Below are 18806 nucleotides of genomic sequence, written 5' to 3'. Positions count from 1 at the left end.
ATACTTAAAGTAATTAAGGCTGAGAATTTTCTTAAAGGGTATTTAAAATTCCTATGGAATTGCATCTCCCTTAATGACAGATACATAGAGGAGATCATTGTGGAAAAGACTGACAGTTGAATGCTTTCCATAAAGTTCAGAGTACATGAATGTCAGTTCTCATAACTTCTCTTTAAAACTGAATGTCCCCAGTGATCTACTTCTTTCATTCAGGCCCTACCCACCTAAGTTATCACCCAATTGCCCACTCATACTATTAATCCTTCAAGTTATTTAACCCTCTAATGAGGCTAGAGCTCTCATAACATAATCATAGCACCATAACAATTCCTGCATTGCCTAACATATGAACTATTATAGGGACATCCTGTGCCCAAACCATGGCACTTCACTTGCACTAATTTTTCTTGGGATGATTTTCATGACCTCTGTGAATCATGATTTGGTACTAATCAAATCAAAAATTACCTCTCACCTCTCACAGAAAACTGAAACACTTAAATGCATATTGCAAGCAACATATTCTGTAAAAAATTGCAGAGCAAGTATCAGAGTTCTTCTGGTTAGCTTACAGAGTATTTGCAGATCAATGTCCAAAGATGACTGCAGTTCATTGCCCACAACAAGAATTTTCAGGAAGTAGATCAATGACAGACTTAATGGCAGAAAGCAGCTCAGCAAAATATCTCCCTCAGTGATTTAAAGAAAACAGCCACCTAAATAACCTGATAAAGTCTAGGGGATAGTAGCTGCATGGACTTGCCACAGAGCTGAAGAGGGGACCATTAAGGAGAAAGTGAGGTCAGGATCAACACCCTTTGCTGTTTCACAGGAAAAGACAATAGAACACTTTTTCTTTTACCTTATCTAGATACAACCACTTTGCCTTCAGTCAGGGAGAGGCATTCAGTCACCATGGCTTTTCAGGACCTCCTGGATCAAGTTGGTGGTATGGGGAGGCTCCAGATAATTCAGATGGCTTTTCTTCTTCTCTGCAATGCCCTGGCGGCCCCTCATATTATGTTGGAGAACTTCACTGCTGTCATCCTTGGTCATCGCTGTTGGGTCCACATCCTCGACAATGACACAGTCTCTGACAATGCCACTGGGACCCTCAGCCACAACACCCTCCTGAGGATCTCCATTCCCCTAGACTCAAACCTGAGGCCAGAGAAGTGCCGGCGCTTCATCCACCCACAATGGCAGCTCCTTCATCAAAACAGGACCTTCTCAAACATGAGTGAGCCAGACACGGAGCCCTGCATGGATGGCTGGGTATATGACCGAAGCTCCTTCCTCTCCACCACCGTGACTGAGGTAATAGGTTTCATTTTCCTCTCATGAGTGCTTGACCTGGGTGTGTAGAAACAATGAAAATAATGAACATGCTTTGAGCCTTTAATTGCCATGTGAGTGCTGGTTCTTCTTTTATTATAATCTATGATTCTTTTTTGCAATATGGGACACAACCTTAGTGTAATGATAAATCATAAATATGAACTAACTGTCATGGTGATTTTATTCTTGTGAATGTCACAGTTTAAGCAAATAAATCATATGTCTAGTTAAAGATATTAGGCTAAGTCAGTAATACTCTGCCTTGATTGCCGATTAGATATGTCTGTATGTTGATGAAAACCTGAATACCCAGACTGAACTCCTAGAGTAATCCAATGAGAATATATGCACCAATGTTCAGGGTTCAGTAAATTCTTCAAGGTCCTTGAATGGTCATGGTATGTAGCCAAATTTGAGAATTTTGCATTATGGATTAAAAGTGATCATCAATGTAACTCACAGTTGTAATGAAGTCTCCCTAGGTAAAATTTTACAAACTGAGGACTGGGTGGTATAATTCAACTATTTTTGAACAGGGAAGCTATAGAAGAAGATAGGGGCCTGATCAATTGAAAACTGTAGGTGGTGTGAAGGTGTTTTTGTTATGCTGGTTTCCTTGTCTTCCAGTGGGACCTGGTGTGTGAATCTCAGTCACTGAATTCAGTTTCTAAATTCTTCTTCATGGCTGGAATGTTGATGGGAAGCATTGTATGTGGCTATTTGACAGACAGGTGAGTGTCTCTGGTTTCTAATTCTCCCTACCCATGGGTACTGTCACCAGCTTATGACTCACTTATGTATATGAAAAACTTTGTTGCACATTATACTGCCGTTGGGGGCACATTATTCCCAGGGACCTACAAACACAAATGCAAAATTTCATTCTGTGTGGTGAGTGCTACTTTTTAACATTTGAGTGCTGTGTGCAGAACATCACCATAAGATGTGGAGGTGTTTTAGTAGAGAGTTAAAAAGAAGGTGCCACAACATGGAGTTTGAAAGATCACAATAATTTAACAATGAGGACACAAAGGAAGATGTGTCACCACACTAGATACAGCCTGCTTGAGTATGCTGGTAGGGAGAAGAACATTGTCAGTGTTGCCCAGGGAAATTGTGCTCAGTGCCTCCTGGATACTGCACTGAATGCTTCTGGTGCTCAGGGAATGGTCATTGTGGCCAAGTGGCCAATGTGGGATGGGTGGAGCATCCTATTCCTCCTGTAGCGTTCATACCAACATGTCATTTGTGGTGTTGGGAAGGACATGCCATTCCCCTTCAATTTTGTTTTTGCCTGAGCAGCTTTTTAAAGATGACTTTTTCAATCATGTAGGGTATTTAAGCTAATGACAACTGGTGTCACAATGTGTGGTATGAGAATCTTGATCCTGTACCTTTGAATATCTGTTTTGAAATGACAGGAAACCACTGCCCTCGTTTATTCTTGTCAATTACTTACTTTTTTGAGCTATGACATAATCTTTTGTAACTTGTATTGCCTTGTACTAATCACTGCTATGTAGAATTTCTTTTTTTAAGGAATTAGAAATAAACAGTTATTGAATATGAAGAATATTCTTGGCATTTCAATAGTCACTCTTTCATGTATCTTATTAGATCTTTATCATAACCTGAGGCTCTAGGTATCTTATGCTTTTAATCTCACAAATGAAATTTGACTTAGGGCAGTTTATTGCATGTATAATAAATAAGGTTGCAATCTTCAAAATAAAATGCTTTCAACAGTGACATGTTATTGCATATAAGTAAGCACTTTTGTGACTGGAGCCATTTCTTATGAATCCCAGGCATCCTTTGTCTGTATTTTTGTTTACTTTTTTTCCTTGCCTTAGAGTAATATATACTGGAAATAGAATTACAATTTACTTATTTACTGACTTCATGAACTGCCTTTCTGATAAACTCATAAATGAAGTATTACTTCATAAATGAAGAATAAATTCATGAATGAAGACTACTAGAAATTATCAAGCTTGAGGAGCTAAAAGATAAACTAAAATGAAGCTAGATTGAAAACAGTCACAACTTGCATGGTAGTTTCAGAGCACCAAGCATTTCATCCACATATGACCTATGGGAGTCCTCGAAGGAGAAGAAAGTAATGTGCTGAGAGATTAGTTGAAAAATTCCTGCAGTATACAAATAGCATTTCTAGAAGTTGTTTGTAGATCCCTAAAATTTTCTATAACATGATTACACCATCTGCCAATAAGGATAGGGTAACTTGTAGTTTTTACATCTTCTCCTTAGACTCTTTTCTGAACAGTAGCTAGGATCTACAGTTCAAAGCTAAATGAAACTTGTGAGAGCTGAAATTCTGGTTCCCTTGATTATCTTCTGTGAATGTATAATGGCTTTCCTCTGGAGTGTGACATTAACCAAATAGAGGTCTGGTAGTTTTCCTTCATAATTTTCAGAAGTTCCTTTTTATTTCCAGTTTTCAAAGTGCTTTACTTTTTTAAAAGTTTTTATTTTTTCTAATGAATTATACATGACAGTTCAAGGCATTTTTGTATTTTGATATATCATAGATAAATAGAGTATAATTTCTTCAATGTAGTCATTCTGTTGAGGTGAATTTATTAAATGTCGTAAACCATAGATTTCACTATTGTTTGCCTTGTTCCACTTTTTTCAAAAGGATTTGGGGGGAAGGGTAAGCTTCCTACCATGCTGCCCTGTCATAACATATCTCAGTATCTATGCTTCTGTATTTCAGTTCCTCCTGTATAGCTCAGCCTTTTAGAACTATAGTCAACCTCTCCATTATAATCCTATAGTTATTTCCAGGACTTACCCTCAATTAACAGAAACCTGGGTTTCTAATCTTAACAGTGATTTTTTGATCCTATTCCTACTTTCTGCTTCACAAGTCTCTATTCTGGTTTTCATCTTCCTACTGCTCAAACCCAGGCAAATATTTCATCACATATATTCCACTTTATCTTGCTTATGAACTAATACTCAACATTATGCTGGTGGCAGAAATTTTGCACACTGTCATCACTTCTTTTGAACCCAGGAGCATTTAACCACTGGGCCACATCCCCAGCCCTTTTTTGTATTTTATTCAGAAACAGGGTTTCACTGAGATGCTTAGCAACTCACTGTCGCTGAGGCTGGCTTTGAATTCACAATCCTCCTGCCACAGCCTCTTGAGTTCCTGGGATTATAAGTATACACCATTGTGCCCAGCTGCCATCACTTCTTATGTGAAATATATTGCATAGTTATGTACAGAAGCTTACACTCTTAAATAAAACCAAGTGGTAAGTACTGAATGGCAAAGAAGAAAAAAAAACTGGTCCTATCACTTGTACAAACAACCTTCTTCCCACCACCCAGTACTGTCTTTGGCAACTAGAGTATACATGCTCTGGCTTTGTTGAGGAGTACAATTTCTTATTCTTCTGATTGAATAGATTGTAGGATCACATTGGCCATGTTGTCATATATGTACATGAGGAAATAATTTCTGTTTCATGCTACTGTGCTTCTTAGCCCCAAACCCTTTCTCCTCCCTTACTCCTCTCTACCTAATATAAAGTAACTCTTTTCTTCCCTAGTGTCCTTCCATTGTGAATTAGCATCCACATATCAAGGAACACATTCGGCCTTTGACTTTTGGGGTTTGGCTTGTTTTGCTTAGCATGATATTCTCAAACTCCATCTATTTACCAGCAAATGCAACAATTTCTTTCTTCTTTAAAGCTGAGTGATATTCCATCATATATATACCACATTTTCTTTATCCACTCATCTATTGAAGGACACATATATTGGTTGCATAGTTTACCTATTGTGAGTTGAGTGGCTAGAAACATTGATGTGGCTGCATCACTGTGTAATGTTGACTTTAAGTCCTTTGAGTATAAACCAAGGAGTGGGATAGATGGGTAAATGGTGGTTACATTCTATGTTTTCTGAGGAATATCCATGCTGTATTCCATAATGGTTGCCCCTATTCGCAGTCCTATAAACTATGTATAAGAGTCCCTTTTCCCCCACATCCTCACCAACATTTATTGTTGATTGTATTCTCGATAATTGCCATTCTGATTGCATTGAGATGAAATCTTAGAGTAGTTTTGATTTACATTTCTTCTGAATGCTTTTCTCTGAAAGTTTTTGAATTTGATACCTAATCTTCATGGGAGAATACATGTCTTAATCTATTCTGCAGGTCTAACAATACCTGAGACTGGGTAATTTAAATGTGGTAGGATTGTGTTTCTCACAGATGTGGAGACTGGAAATTCCAAGGTTCAGGCACCAGTTGAATGGGCCACTGGTATGGTCTTGCTGTCTGCTGCTTAGATGGCTACTTTTTGCTGCACCTTCACATGGTACAAGGAAGCCAAGGATGTGTTCTTCATATTGCAGGAGGGGCAATATTTTATTCCAGTGGGAAAAACTCATAGAAATGATTTGTAAGGAAGCTAAGGCATCAGAATTCCTAGAAAATCACTCAAATAAATTCATTACATAATCTCTAAAATAGAGATAATGGAAAAGGAGATAAATAAAGTTAGTAAAACAATGTATGATATTGACTTTTCATAATGCTATGTGTATGATTTAGTGCAAGAGATATTTATGATGTGTTAATATCTCTGACACCGCAGCATGTTTTACATAACTTGAATTGGTGTCAAACTACTGGTAACAAATTTAAGAATTCTTTGTCACACAGAACCTATTTAAAAAGAGGGAGATTTGCTTTTGAGAATATCTGCTGCTGATCCTTTATGCAATTTTTTTAGGTGTGAAGTGCCTTCTTTGTCCCAAGTTCTACCTGTTGTTATTGTTCCAAAATCCCATCTTTCCCTTTTCCATAGGTTTGGGAGGAGGTTACTTTTGACATGGAGTCTATTCCAGCTGGCCGTTGCAGAAACCTGTGCTGCCTTGGCTCCCACCTTCCTGGTTTACTGCTCACTACGCCTCCTGGCTGGCATGTCCACCACAACCATCCTGACAAATACTGTTCTTCTCAGTAAGTCAACATTGATTCTTGGACCTTTACTGAACTTTAACTTTGACCTTGGTATTCTACCTTTGCTTGAAGTAAACACTCAGTGATGTTTTCTTTCAGTTGTAGAATGGACAACTCCAAAATACCAAGCTATGGGAGCAACAATGGCAATCCTCTTTTGTAATTTAGGACAGAGCACGATTGCAGGCCTGGCTTATGGTATTCGAAACTGGCATACTCTCCAGCTGGTTGTGTCTATACCCATTTTCTTCTTATTTATTTTCTCAAGGTATGAGCCCAATTTCCTCCTCCTCTTATAGGATCATAGGAAGGAAATGTGGGTGACATCAGGACATAAATATTCATTTTGTCTTAGTTCTACCATTGAGGATGAGCTCTCAGAACAGTTTTCTATGTATGATTGAGAAGCAGAGGACTGTCAGATGAAATTGAGGACACTGAATGACCAGTCTGTCTATCTTTCTTTCTTTCTTTCTTTCTTTCTTTCTTTCTTTCTTTCTTTCTTTCTTTCTTTCTTTCTTTCTTTTCCATTTCTTCTTTGTTTCTTTCTTTCTTTCTTTTGCAGCTAGAAGAGTTTATTGGAGGAATATAGGTTTAGAAGGTGCTACAAGGACAGAACAAAGTACTCTACCCTTGTATCTGAGGGGTCTGGGCTAATAAACCTTCTTGAGTTATTTGCTTTTCAAAGGCTTTTTCATAGGAGTGGCTTATGCTAACCAGGGATGATTGACAGATATTCTGTCTTGCCCTAATGTTATTGCACATGTGCCAAAAATTCATTTCTGGGTTTTACATTAGACACATGAGATGCAAGTAATATGCATGGGATTGTAAACAGGGTTTTCCCATGATTTGGTTACTCTAGGTCAAACGTGGGTCTCTGTGCATGTTTTTGGGGATGGTTGGGCAATCTTTTGAAAAATAGGATCTTGCTGTTGATACTTCAGGGAAGTGAGCTCTTTTGATAATGCAACTTCGGGGGATTAAAGGAAGGTCTTTAGGTTCACATCTTTTGTGCAAATTGGGGAGGATCTTGCCTTCTGAATCAGGGTCCCTATTTGTTCCTGCCTAATTCTCCACTGAGAGGCATTGCCCTGAAATTCCTAGAGGGGTAATGAGGGCAGTCATAAGTTCAGTCTTTAGAAGCTTCTACCTGCTGGATTGAATGATGTCCCTGCCTAACTTTGGGTCTTGACTCTTTTCTATACATAGGATTTTCCCAAGCCCTGAAAACGAATGCCCAACTGGCCTAAGGGTACAGTGAGTGGTGGGAATGGGAGAAAATTACTCTGAAGCTACCATCTGGAGGTGGATAGTCTACAGATAGAAAGAAACAAAACAAAGAGGAGGCTAAAAACACAAACACCAACACATACAACTAAGAAGCATGAGGGAGTCAGGTATGGGAGGATCCATGAAATCATCCTAAATCCCACCAGGAGCAAACCTAGCAAGTGGTTGTGGTTATGGTGCCACCTTGGGTCATCAATTTGGCTAATAGGTGATAGGGCTTGGTGTCATTCTGGAGTATAAGGAAGGATGGAAAGGTTCCTGTTGGTTACAGTGTGATTATGAGAAGCTCCATCCTGGCAAAAAAAAAAAAAAAAAGAATGTGCACAGGTGGTAAGGATAACAAGAGGAAGTGACCACAGTGTTATTACTCAGATTAAAGGATGTCTAAAGGTCTATGCATCAATATTAATCCAGGAGGGTGAATCAGCCTCTCTGGGTTGTTTGTGAAACAATGGTTCACAGTTTACAACTGTAGATCTTCACCAGTTTACAACTGTAGGATAGAGTGGCTTCTGTTATGGTTGGAGCCAATCCTGGCTTAAGCCTGGACATGTGGACCCAGGAGGGCATCTGCAGAACTTGGCTGCCTTCAGTGTGGCAAGGAGGACCACCCTGCTGATTGTTTTGCACTGTTGTCTCTGGTGAGTCTTAGAGTGAACCACAGTGTATCAGTCAGGGTTCTAGGACCTGAAGCTGGATAGTATCACAAAGGCTGTCTGCCAGCTGCAGAGCTGCAGAAAGCAGGAAATGCTCAGCCCAAGACGCTGGAGCCTCAGAACAAGAGGGGTCAATCATGTAGCCCCAGTTCAGAATGCAGGTCTGGAATCTCCCTGGAGGTCATTGGTGAGAGTGCAATTTGATAGAGGGAAGGAGTTGTATTCTTATATCCTCGGGTGATTACATAACCATCAAAACACCCATTCAAGGTCATTCAAGGTTGCATCTGCAGCTGCTACCTTGTTTTGCCAACTTTTGTTCAATTCAGTTGCCCAAATAATGTTTCAAATACAGTAACTAGTAAATACTTTCATTAAAGTATATCTCCAGTATTGCAAGATATATAATTATAACAGAAGTATTCTTTTATGTAAAATTTCTATTAAACCTAGAGTTATATTTAGTAAACTAGACAAAATGTAAGATAGCCCATTATATTCATATCCCTTGACAGACAAATAACAAATAATTTCTAAGAGACAATTTATAATGCAAATTAACTATGAATTCTCTGATTTTATTTTCTAAAAGAATTAACCCTAATAACAGAAGAGGAATATATTATCACATGAATATTCTGGAACATCAGTTTGTCCTTGATATGAAATTTTATTTGTCAGTTTAGAAATAGATTTTTTCTCAAAAACATTTTCCATTACAGTGGAAAGTAATTGAAGATAAGACAGCCTCCATCATGCCATACATTTGTGTGTATGGCTTTCCAAAAAAATGCCCAGAAATTTCAGGGTTTTTCATCCATGGAATTGATAAAGGATGAAAGAAAAAAGAAATGTAATATCTTAATCACCTTTTGCTTCTTTGTTTTTGAAATGCCATTCATTATTAGAGCATTAAAGTTAAGTATAGTAGTTGGGTTCATCCTGCCAAAATCATATATGCATAACTCCATAGCTCTTTAATGAAGGAGCAGTGTCTCTAGTTGAAAGGTATAGGCACATTGGACACCTTACATTATTTCTCTCATGGATATTCTTCCTTCCATCTCTTTAGAAAGTCTTAAGACAGGTTTGATGTTCCTCAGCCCAAGATGTTGGTCAGGGAGAAGGCCTAGTTCGTGAGAAATGGCTCCCAGAGAGATTACAGATTAATACAGTGAGATGAATTCAGGCAGACAAGAGGGTGTGCCCTTTGGTGCACATGCATGATGTCAATTACCTTCAAAACAAATCTGCAACCTGGGTGATGTTACTGTTCCCATTACATAGATGAGAATGTCCAGGCAGACTGAGCTTCTTGTGTATCCAGATTCCATCAGAATGGCAGGAGCAGGAGTGCTTCCAGTCTGCATGGGACCTTCCATAAGCAAAACTATTTGAGGGGGTGCTTATTTTAGGAAAATAACACTTTATGAGTAAGTGTTTCTCATGCCCTTACAAGGAACATGGAGAAGGTCTGAAGAACTCAGTGTCCCTCATTCCTCAGTGCTCTGAGCTCCAGAGTCAATTCTCATCCAATCAAGAGGGGAGCTGATAGGGTTCTATGACTGCCTTCCCAGCTGTGCAGATGTACTGCATGTAGGTATCATTTCCCCCTGGCCCAGTTGTGGTACCAGGCAACATGACAGTATGTTTCTCAACTTAACTGAGTAAGTGGTAGATATTCAACTGAAGTAGAATGAAGGCAATATGGAAAATATCAAGTGAGAGTTGACTACACTTTCATCATCTTTGATCAGGTGGGTGTCAGAGTCAGCTCGGTGGCTGATTATCAACAACAAACCTGAGGAGGGCTTACAGAAACTTAAAAAAGCTGCACGGGTGAATGGAATGGAGACTTCTGCAGATGCCCTAACCATGGAGGTGAGCAGGATGGGAGGTACTTATGAGACAGAGAAGACAAAGCCTGACATACTATTAAATGGTTTCCAAAGAAGCAATATGCTGTCACTGAAAAGCCTGGAAGCAGACATTTTATTCAGAGGAGCCAAGGAGCCTGATTTTTTCTTCAAATTCAATGCATAGATCTTCATCTTCAGGATTTTATTCTTTATATTTGATTATTATTTAAATTGACAGATAACATTGTATATTTTTATCTTTACAATTTGATGTTTTGAAGTACATGCACAGGGTTGAATGATTAAATCTAGCTGGTGAATAGGTGCATTACCTAACATGTTTTTCCAGATAGAGCAAATAACATATACTTTACATTTTTAAAAGACTACAATATATTGTCATTGATCCTACAATAGTTCTGGGAACATTGACCAATATCTCATCCCTTTCTTCCTCCCCACCACGAGCAACCACACTCTCTGGTAACCATCACTATAGTTTCTTTTTCCATAAGATCAAATTTCATAGATGCCACATATAAGTGTGATTATGTGGCATTCATCTTCCTGTTTCTGGGTTATTTCACATTAAATAATATCCTCCAGGGACATCCTGTTGTCACAAGCACAAGGATTTCATCCTTTCCCATGAATGAATAATATTTCACTTCATGTAGACAGACCTTCCTCTGTATGCTCTGGAGTTATAACAGATTTTGATGGAGTCCTTAGCATTTTCTCTTTGTAAACTGCAGGTAGCATAGCTTATTTCCTTTTATCTGAAGTATGCTTTTATTTCTTTCTGTCTCCTGGTTACTCTGAGTTCTTCCAGTGCCATGAAGATTTGAAGTGTTGGAGTAGTATCCTTGTCTTGTTTTCGACATTACCAAGAAATCTGTCTGGTCCCCAGACACCCATCACTTCAATGTTAGCTGTGGGTTATCACATTTGGTTTGTGTTGTGTTGAGGTATGAGGCTTGCACCCCTAATTGGTTGAGAGTTTTTCTGATGACAAGATGTTGAGATCCATAAGCAGATTTTCTATATCAAACACACATCAAGGAAATAGTCTGAGAAGAAAAAAATGGTTATCAGTGTCCTCTGTTTATATCATGTTCACAAACATCTTCCAAAAACTCAGATGATTTGTTTTATTCCTCTACTGGCTCCTGAATGTCACCTTTCTTAGCTTGCAAATGCATTCTGCTTTGTCTGTGCCTTTTGCTCTCCTTCCCCTATCTTTCTTTCTTCCTTGCACTTCCTTTGTGAGCATATTCCATGAATCCCTGTGAAAATCCTTTGAAAGATAAAAGACAGAAACGTTTACAGCTCCAGTCTTCAAAATGATCACCACCCTCACCAGGTCAGTGGGCTTGATAAAGCCCCTGACTAGTCAAGTAAGGGAGCTAAGTGAATTTCCAGGTGGGAAAACTAACCTTGATGTAGGGATGGAGGCTCTGAATGCATCTTGAAAGTTGTAGTGTCTGAAATGTGTCCTCTAGGTTAGGGTAGAACTAGCCATGGTTAAACAGTCAGGGTATGTTTCCTTGACGTTGAGTCCAGCCAAATGACTTCAGAAGGGCAGTCAGTGGTGTCCTGGTAAATGTTTAACTTCAACATTCAAAGATTTGGAAAAATCCTCAAGACCAGAATTGTGGGAATCATTAATTTCTGTTGTTTGTTAAACTCTACCAGAGTCTATTTACACTTAACATGATGGTCTCAACAGGCTCATAAATCATTTAAAAATTTAACAAAGAGCTTTTTAAAACATGTAAGAACTGACTACAGGACACCTTTGTGGGCAGGACTGAAGAGCTTAGAGTGCTTTTGGCTTTTCTCCAAAGCATGGTGTGTTCATTGGCATAGAATAGCAGTTACAGAGAAAGATGCTTTTGTAAAACAAGAAGAACCAGAAAACTCCACTTGAATATGTGCCACTTCCTCCCCATGTAAGGGTTACCAGGAAGAACACACTTGGAAAGGTTCCAATGACAGCTAGCATTACCCACCTAAATATCTCTGGAAGCTCCACTCATTTCTGTTAGCTCATCAAAAGTGAGTATCTGGTACCAAATTAAGCCATCATGCCCTGATGTTTTGCTCTGATATTGGAAGGACTTGAAGGCCACTCTCAGGCATGGCAGCCTTCATCTGAAATGGATTTAGGATCTCCTTGAAGCCAATTCTTATAATACCATAGTAGAAATTGTCAGTGATCATGGGTTTATGTTGGGGATGCAGAGTGCCTCCCCATGATTGTCTCTCTAACACAAGCATAAATTCTGTATTCTGCTGCTGAAGTTAGGGCTAGTAAATGTAAGTCCATTCCTGATGGTGTAGAATTTCTCATTCATAGGAGTAGGTTCCACTCTCAGAATTCCCTTTGTATGGAAGTTTTTGAAGTAACTGTTATAATATTATTGTATTTGTGGAGGAAGCTTGACAATGGAGTTGTATTTCTGAATAACAAATGAATTAATAAGTAGAAGTGTTCTGCTAGAAGTAGTTTGACATGCATGTTTATCACCTAGTAAATGGCCTAGAAAATGTTTGGGAGAAACACATGATTATTTTGTTGGATTTCCTACTTCTCATCTTCCTGGTTCTTTTATTTCTTCTTCTTCTTTCAATGACAAGGAAATGGAGTTATAGCAATATCAGTGACCTTTCCCAGGGTATACAACTGGTAAGTGGCAAGGCCAATGTAGTACTTCAATATAAAACCAAGTCTGATTTTAAATCAAAATAATGTAAGATCCCCCGATTCCAAACTCAAGTTAATTCCAGGTTCCTCTTTCATGGAGACACAACACACAAGGTATTCTCCAATCTAGGATGATTCAAAAATTAAAAAAGAAATTGGGGGAAAATAATTTTTCTTCCTGAGACAGGAAATCTGTATTCCTACTATTGGTAACTAGTTGAGAAAAACATTCCACCACCAATACTTCTATTCCCTCTGGTATGAATAGGGCTTTGAATTGTAATCTTACTAAATCATCTTTTGGTTTCCTTCCTCATATATATCTCTAACATACACACTCTCTTCAATGATATACAGTCCTCTCCAGTTCCTGCTTAATATATCCTCATTTCACAATTGTCCTGAGGTTCCTAGAACTTCCAAGTTCACTTATCACACCACTTCTATGCCTGCCATGTTTTCAATGTCTGCATTTTCTACTAGATAGCATAGTCATTGACCAAACACTCTGTGTGTGCCCAGTGCTTCCACAATACACTTTCTTTTCTGAAAACTGAACAAGATGTTGTCTCTGTTATTATTGAAGGCTGTGAAATCCACCATGAAGGACGAGCTGCAGGCAGCACAGAACAAACCTTCTCTGTGTGACTTGTTCCACTCTCCCAACTTGATTAAATGGATCTGTCTTCTGTCCTTGGTGAGGTAGGCTTCACAACATGCCTAGGAAAGTAGTGGAGAAGGAGTGTGTTTCTTATTTCAATGTGTACAATATGTGGTGATCACAGCTTTGGAGACAAAAGGGGAGGAGGATATAGAGAGCATTTCTATGGCTGGGGGTAGTCAAAGGGTGATGGAAAGATTGGCACAGGACCATTGCACAGTGAGAAGTTCTATTCATCATATCACACTGATAGGTTCATAGTGGAGAATTGTGCTGCACACTTCAATCCAGTGCAGTATTTTTCTCTGCTTTTCATCATTGTTTGCTTTTGTTTTAATGGAGGTATAATGAAAGAGTGAGTAGCAAGAGCAGAAAAAACTTGAAAATGCTAAATATCCATCCTGTATTTCCACAATATGCCTCGTGTCTCCCAATACTAAACATTGCTGATGGTCTACATTTGTTCTAATATAATCAAAAAATAATCATCTGCAAGCAAATATTTCAAAAAAAATATGTCTGTATATTTTAACACCAACAAATGTCTCATCAAGACTGACTCACTATTACCATCATCTAAGGATTAACCCTCATGACATGTGTCTTTCCTGTTTGTTTGCTGCAGATTTGCAATAGCTCTGCCCACTTTTGGCCTTTTCCTGCACCTGCAGCACCTGGGAACCAATGTTTTCCTGGTTCAGATTCTCCTTGGTGCAGTCAGCATCCCATCCAATTATGTTTCTATTTGGACACTGAATCACAAGGGCCGTCGAATAAGTCTATTCTTTTTTATGTCCATGATGGGGATCTATTTTCTGGTCATCACATTTGTGCCTGAAGGTGAGGAAATAGCACAGTGTAAAAAAGGAACTATCTTCCCCACTTTCCTGAGGAGTTTTCCAGATGAACATGTAGGAATCCAAAGCATTGGGTTTAAAATGTTCCCTGAAACCTGTTGAGCATTTAGGACATTCTGCCATTGAAGTGGTAGGAAAACAGCCAAAGGTCAGTAAAGTTGGCTGAGAGATGGGATTGTCTTCATTATGGTCAAGAAGTACCTGGAAATTGGGGCCTCTGAGGTTTGAGTTTCTCTAGGTCAGAATACATCATTTCCTCATTGAAGAAGGACATATCCTTGCAAACATGTAGGTCTAGACTCATCATTTTGAGATAATACATGCACACTGTCTGTCACTTCCTGTGCCTGGCTCTGACTTACTACTCAAACTTCAGTGACAACTTATCCTAAACTCTATGTGTCCCCACATGAGTCTCATCTTAAGTCACCTGAAAAGCAACCCTAGTTTTGGGAGTCATCTTGACATGAGGAAACAATCCCTGGTGGTGTAGTAGAGAAGAGGTGTATAGCAGTGACAACATATCAATCCCATGATTTGCTCCGCTACTTGTGTTGTAATATGTTTTACAAAATCCCACATTGGTGGGCTGCATTCCTGTCTATATATCTCTTTGGTTGCATGGAATTAACCCAGTGACATTTTACAACTGAGTCACATACCGACTTGCTTCACTTTTGGACTGGGTCTTGCTAATTCCTTTGTGCTTCTCAAAGTTGCTGAGTCTAGATGTGAACTCTTGGTCCTCCTGCCTTAACTCCTGAGATGCTGGGATTACAGGCATGCACCGTTAACCCTGGCTATATGCTCCACTCTTCTTGAAAGTGAACAGTAATGTCGGTTTCTTGCCCTGGAACAAAACCCAATCCAAGGCTTAAACCTCTCATGAGATTTTCTTTTAATTGAGTAGAAAACTGACTGTATGAAATGTTCCTTCAGTGGTTTCCAAAGTCTGATATATTTTACATTCTAGACGTTCTTAATCTTGATTTTGAAATAGTGCTCTAGATCAGGATACTTTCCAGCTAGTTCATTAATATGAACTTCCTGTCCTTTTGTGACTCTCTTCTACAATCTTTACCCCATGCCAATACTGTGCATGGACCATTTTTTGAAATTCTTTGAGTGCCAGGGTGAGTCTGATACCCATCACTAGTTTCCACATGACAGTCACACCTTCCACAGGAAGTGTAGAGGAGACACTGCACAGAAAAAGAAAGAGAAGTCTTCCTGCATTCAGCACCTTTTCTCCTTCCTTGAAAAACCTTAGAGGCAAAGAGAATGAATACAATTATTCAGAACCTTTTATTCACCATCAATAAACTGTGCAGAAAAGTCCCATCTCTCAGTCACAAATTTTACCTCTATGCAGTTTCTCCACAGTATATTTTTACACTGTGAAGATCTCCAATAAGGGTGTTTTCCATTAATAATTTGGGTTGTAATTCTCATATTTCCTGTCTCCATGGTCTTCTTCTTTCCAGAAATGCAGACCATGCGTATAATTTTGACAACTTTGGGAGGAGGACTTTCTTTTGCCTCTGTTTCCTGTTCTGTTACATTTTCAAATGAACTTCTCCCCACCGTCATCAGGTAAAAATTCTCCTAGGTTCCCTGTCAGGGTTAAAACATCCCTTCCTAGCTCAATGACTTATCAAAGGAAGAAACCAAAAGTAATGATGGTAACGATAACAATTATAGCCAGAATTTACCCAATGTTAGCTTTTAGCCAGAGAATTTTAGGTGTGCTCATATACCACTAATGTACATTGATTCTTTGGAGTCACCTAAATTAGAGATTCTATTGTGCAAGTCACAATAGCCAAGTTATGGATCCAGCCCAGGTGTCCAACAACAGATGAGTGAATAAAGAAAATAAGTTACATATACACACTGGAGTGTATGCAGCCATATAGAAGACCAAAATTATGTCATTTGCAGGTGAATCAATGGAATTGTAGAAGATCATGCTGAGTGAAATAAGCCATACTCAGAAACTCAAAGGTTGATTGTTTTATCTATTTGGAAGCTAGAAAGTGAGAAAGAGCATGAATTTTCATTAAAAGAGAAGGAATCCTCTAGAGTAGAGAATGGGGATTGGAGGGGAGGAACTGTACAATGAACTTGACTAAATTATGTTCATATGCACATATATCACAACAAATACCCTCATTTGGTATAATTATAATGTACCAATGCAGAAAATAATGCATAATAAATAAATAAATGAGTAACAATATTTTTAAATGATAAAACATGTCTTGGTAATCTGTGAACTTGAGAATAATTGTTATCCAACCAAACAAAATTTGAGCAAGTCATCAATATTCACATGCCTATGTGTACCCCTTGTTGTCTCATATAATCAATGCAAAAAGCTGACAAAAATCCTATGTGCATTATCCCCAGAATAATTTTGTATTTTTTTTTGTTGTTTTTTGTGCTCCAGAGCAACAGGTTTAGGAATCATTGGAGTTTGCACTAACCTGGGGGCAGCCCTGGCACCCCTGTTGATGATCTTGGAGACATATGCAGCACCCATTCCCTGGGTCATCTATGGAGCCTCCTGCATCCTTGCAGGCCTTACTGTATTCCTCCTTCCAGAAACCAGAAACCAGCCTCTGCCTGATTCCCTCCAAGACATAAAGAATGAGTGAGTGAATTGTCGCAGGGTCTCTTACAAGAGTTATATGCCATGGGTCTGAGATGGGAAGACAGATTCCCCTGGACTCACTGTATCTTTGACAAGCTGAGACCTACATTCTTTCTGGTAGTTAGTGTCTTTGTTTAGTAAAAGCAATATTCTTTCACCAGCAATCTCAGAATCCCCCTGAAGATCTCCAGGTCATACAAACCATGTCTACCCAGCCTGCATCTGTAGTTTCCATGGTAAATGGTACAAAATTAGGTCTCCCCTGTGTTCCTGATCACAGTGAGACACTGGCTTCTGAGGGTATTTCACACACAAGACCAATATTAATGCAAATCTCACCCTCCTTGTCCTACTATCCTGTAATCTACTGAGGGCTGAGAGATGTTTATCACTGTAACTTCTTAAAGGCTGGAGGTTTTCCCTGGTCACAGAAGAACCCAGGGCAAATCAAGACAGGATGAGGACCCTTTCCACAGGTGATAATATATCTAAGGGAAGGAGGCTTCATGTGTTGCCATGAGATAAAGATCATTCAGTTTTCACTCAGAATGAAAGTGTTCACAAAAGAGCAGAATTCAATGATAAATAAAGGAATTTTATAATGATGAAGGTTTGAGGAAGGTTTTTAAACTTTTGTGTATTTCCCTGGTGCTTTCAAAGACTCCTTTGGAGAATGACATGATACCCAAAGAGGACAGTAGAAATGATCAAAGCTGCTTTCCAAATACTCCCAGGAGGTGTTTTCTTTTACTACATTAATTACTCAAATCCCTGGGCAGGTATTGTGCGGTTTTTTTGTTTGTTTGTTTGTTTGTTTGTTTGTTTCTTTTTTGTTTTTTGTTTTTACCAAGGTTGGTGGAGGAAGGATCAACTTGCTCTAAAGAATGCTGGAGACACCTTGTTTCTCTATGTCCTTTAATGTTTGTGTTTATTTCATTGTGGTTTTACCATATCTGTTCTAGGGGGAAAGTCTCCAGAGAAGTGAAGCAGGAAGAGCTCTCCATCAAAGAGACACAGTTCTAAGGAATTACAGAAATTGGGTACTGATCAAAGAGGAAGAAATAGAAAGAAATATCAAGATCACTCTTGGATACTGGAAGAAAAATAATTAAATAAGTGCAATTAAAGCCATGATTTCCATTTAAAATTGTGATACTAATTTTTTGTGTACAAGATTCTTTATGAATCACAAGAAGTTCACAGATACTATAATGCCTTAAAATTCATGACAGAATATTTACATAGTTGTAGATACCTACAATGTTTCTGGTTAGGGGGACAGAATTAGCTTAAAACCATTTTTTTTCTGAATTGACAGGTAGAATATTTAATGGAATGATTACAATGAAGAATCCCATATGCCTGAAACATCTTGAAAAATATTTCCAAACATATCTAATAATTCATACTAGCATATGAGTCAGCTTTCTTCTTGGTAACAAAATCTTTGAGGTAAATGACTTCAGTCAAGGAGAGATTTATAGGGGCAAATGATTCAGAATTTCTTTCCATGGTTACTTGGCCTTGTTTCTCCTGGGCCTATGGAAAGGGAAAATATTATGGTGGGAAGTTCATGGTGGAACAAATCTGCTCACCTCATTGAAAACAAGAAGTAGAGAGAGGAAGTTACCAAGGTCTAGATAACCCTTCAAATCACACTCCTAGTGACTTAAATCACTCCAACTGCATATGACCTCCTGAAGTTTCTACCACCTCATAATCACACCACCAGCTGGTGAACAAGCCTATAACACATAATTCTTTGGGG

At 38.7% G+C, this 18806-nt stretch overlaps 1 protein-coding gene across 2 annotated transcripts; it reads left to right on the top strand.

Annotated features, from left to right (window-relative positions):
* Nucleotides 1-561: 561 nt before the first annotated feature.
* On the top strand, nucleotides 562-18151 carry LOC306638807 (organic anion transporter 7-like). Of its 2 annotated transcripts, XM_079102176.1 has the most exons (10): nucleotides 563-1317; nucleotides 1966-2069; nucleotides 6198-6352; nucleotides 6452-6620; nucleotides 10059-10182; nucleotides 13454-13569; nucleotides 14154-14368; nucleotides 15870-15978; nucleotides 16835-17038; nucleotides 18001-18151. In XM_079102176.1, exons 1-10 carry the CDS (start codon nucleotides 916-918, stop codon nucleotides 18059-18061), a joined length of 1659 nt encoding a protein of 552 aa, XP_078958302.1. In that variant the 5' UTR covers nucleotides 563-915; the 3' UTR covers nucleotides 18062-18151. The 2 variants fall into 2 exon arrangements, with proteins under 2 accessions (XP_078958303.1, XP_078958302.1); XM_079102177.1 differs by lacking the exons at nucleotides 10059-10182; nucleotides 13454-13569 and having other exon boundaries at nucleotides 562-1317.
* The last annotated feature ends 655 nt before the right edge of the window (nucleotides 18152-18806 follow it).

The sequence above is a fragment of the Sciurus vulgaris genome (assembly GCF_902686455.1).
Source record: "Sciurus vulgaris genome assembly, chromosome: 11".
Classification (NCBI taxonomy): Eukaryota; Metazoa; Chordata; class Mammalia; order Rodentia; family Sciuridae; genus Sciurus; species Sciurus vulgaris.
The sequence above is the reverse complement of the archived record's forward strand: the minus strand, read 5'-3'. Positions and strand labels throughout refer to the sequence as shown.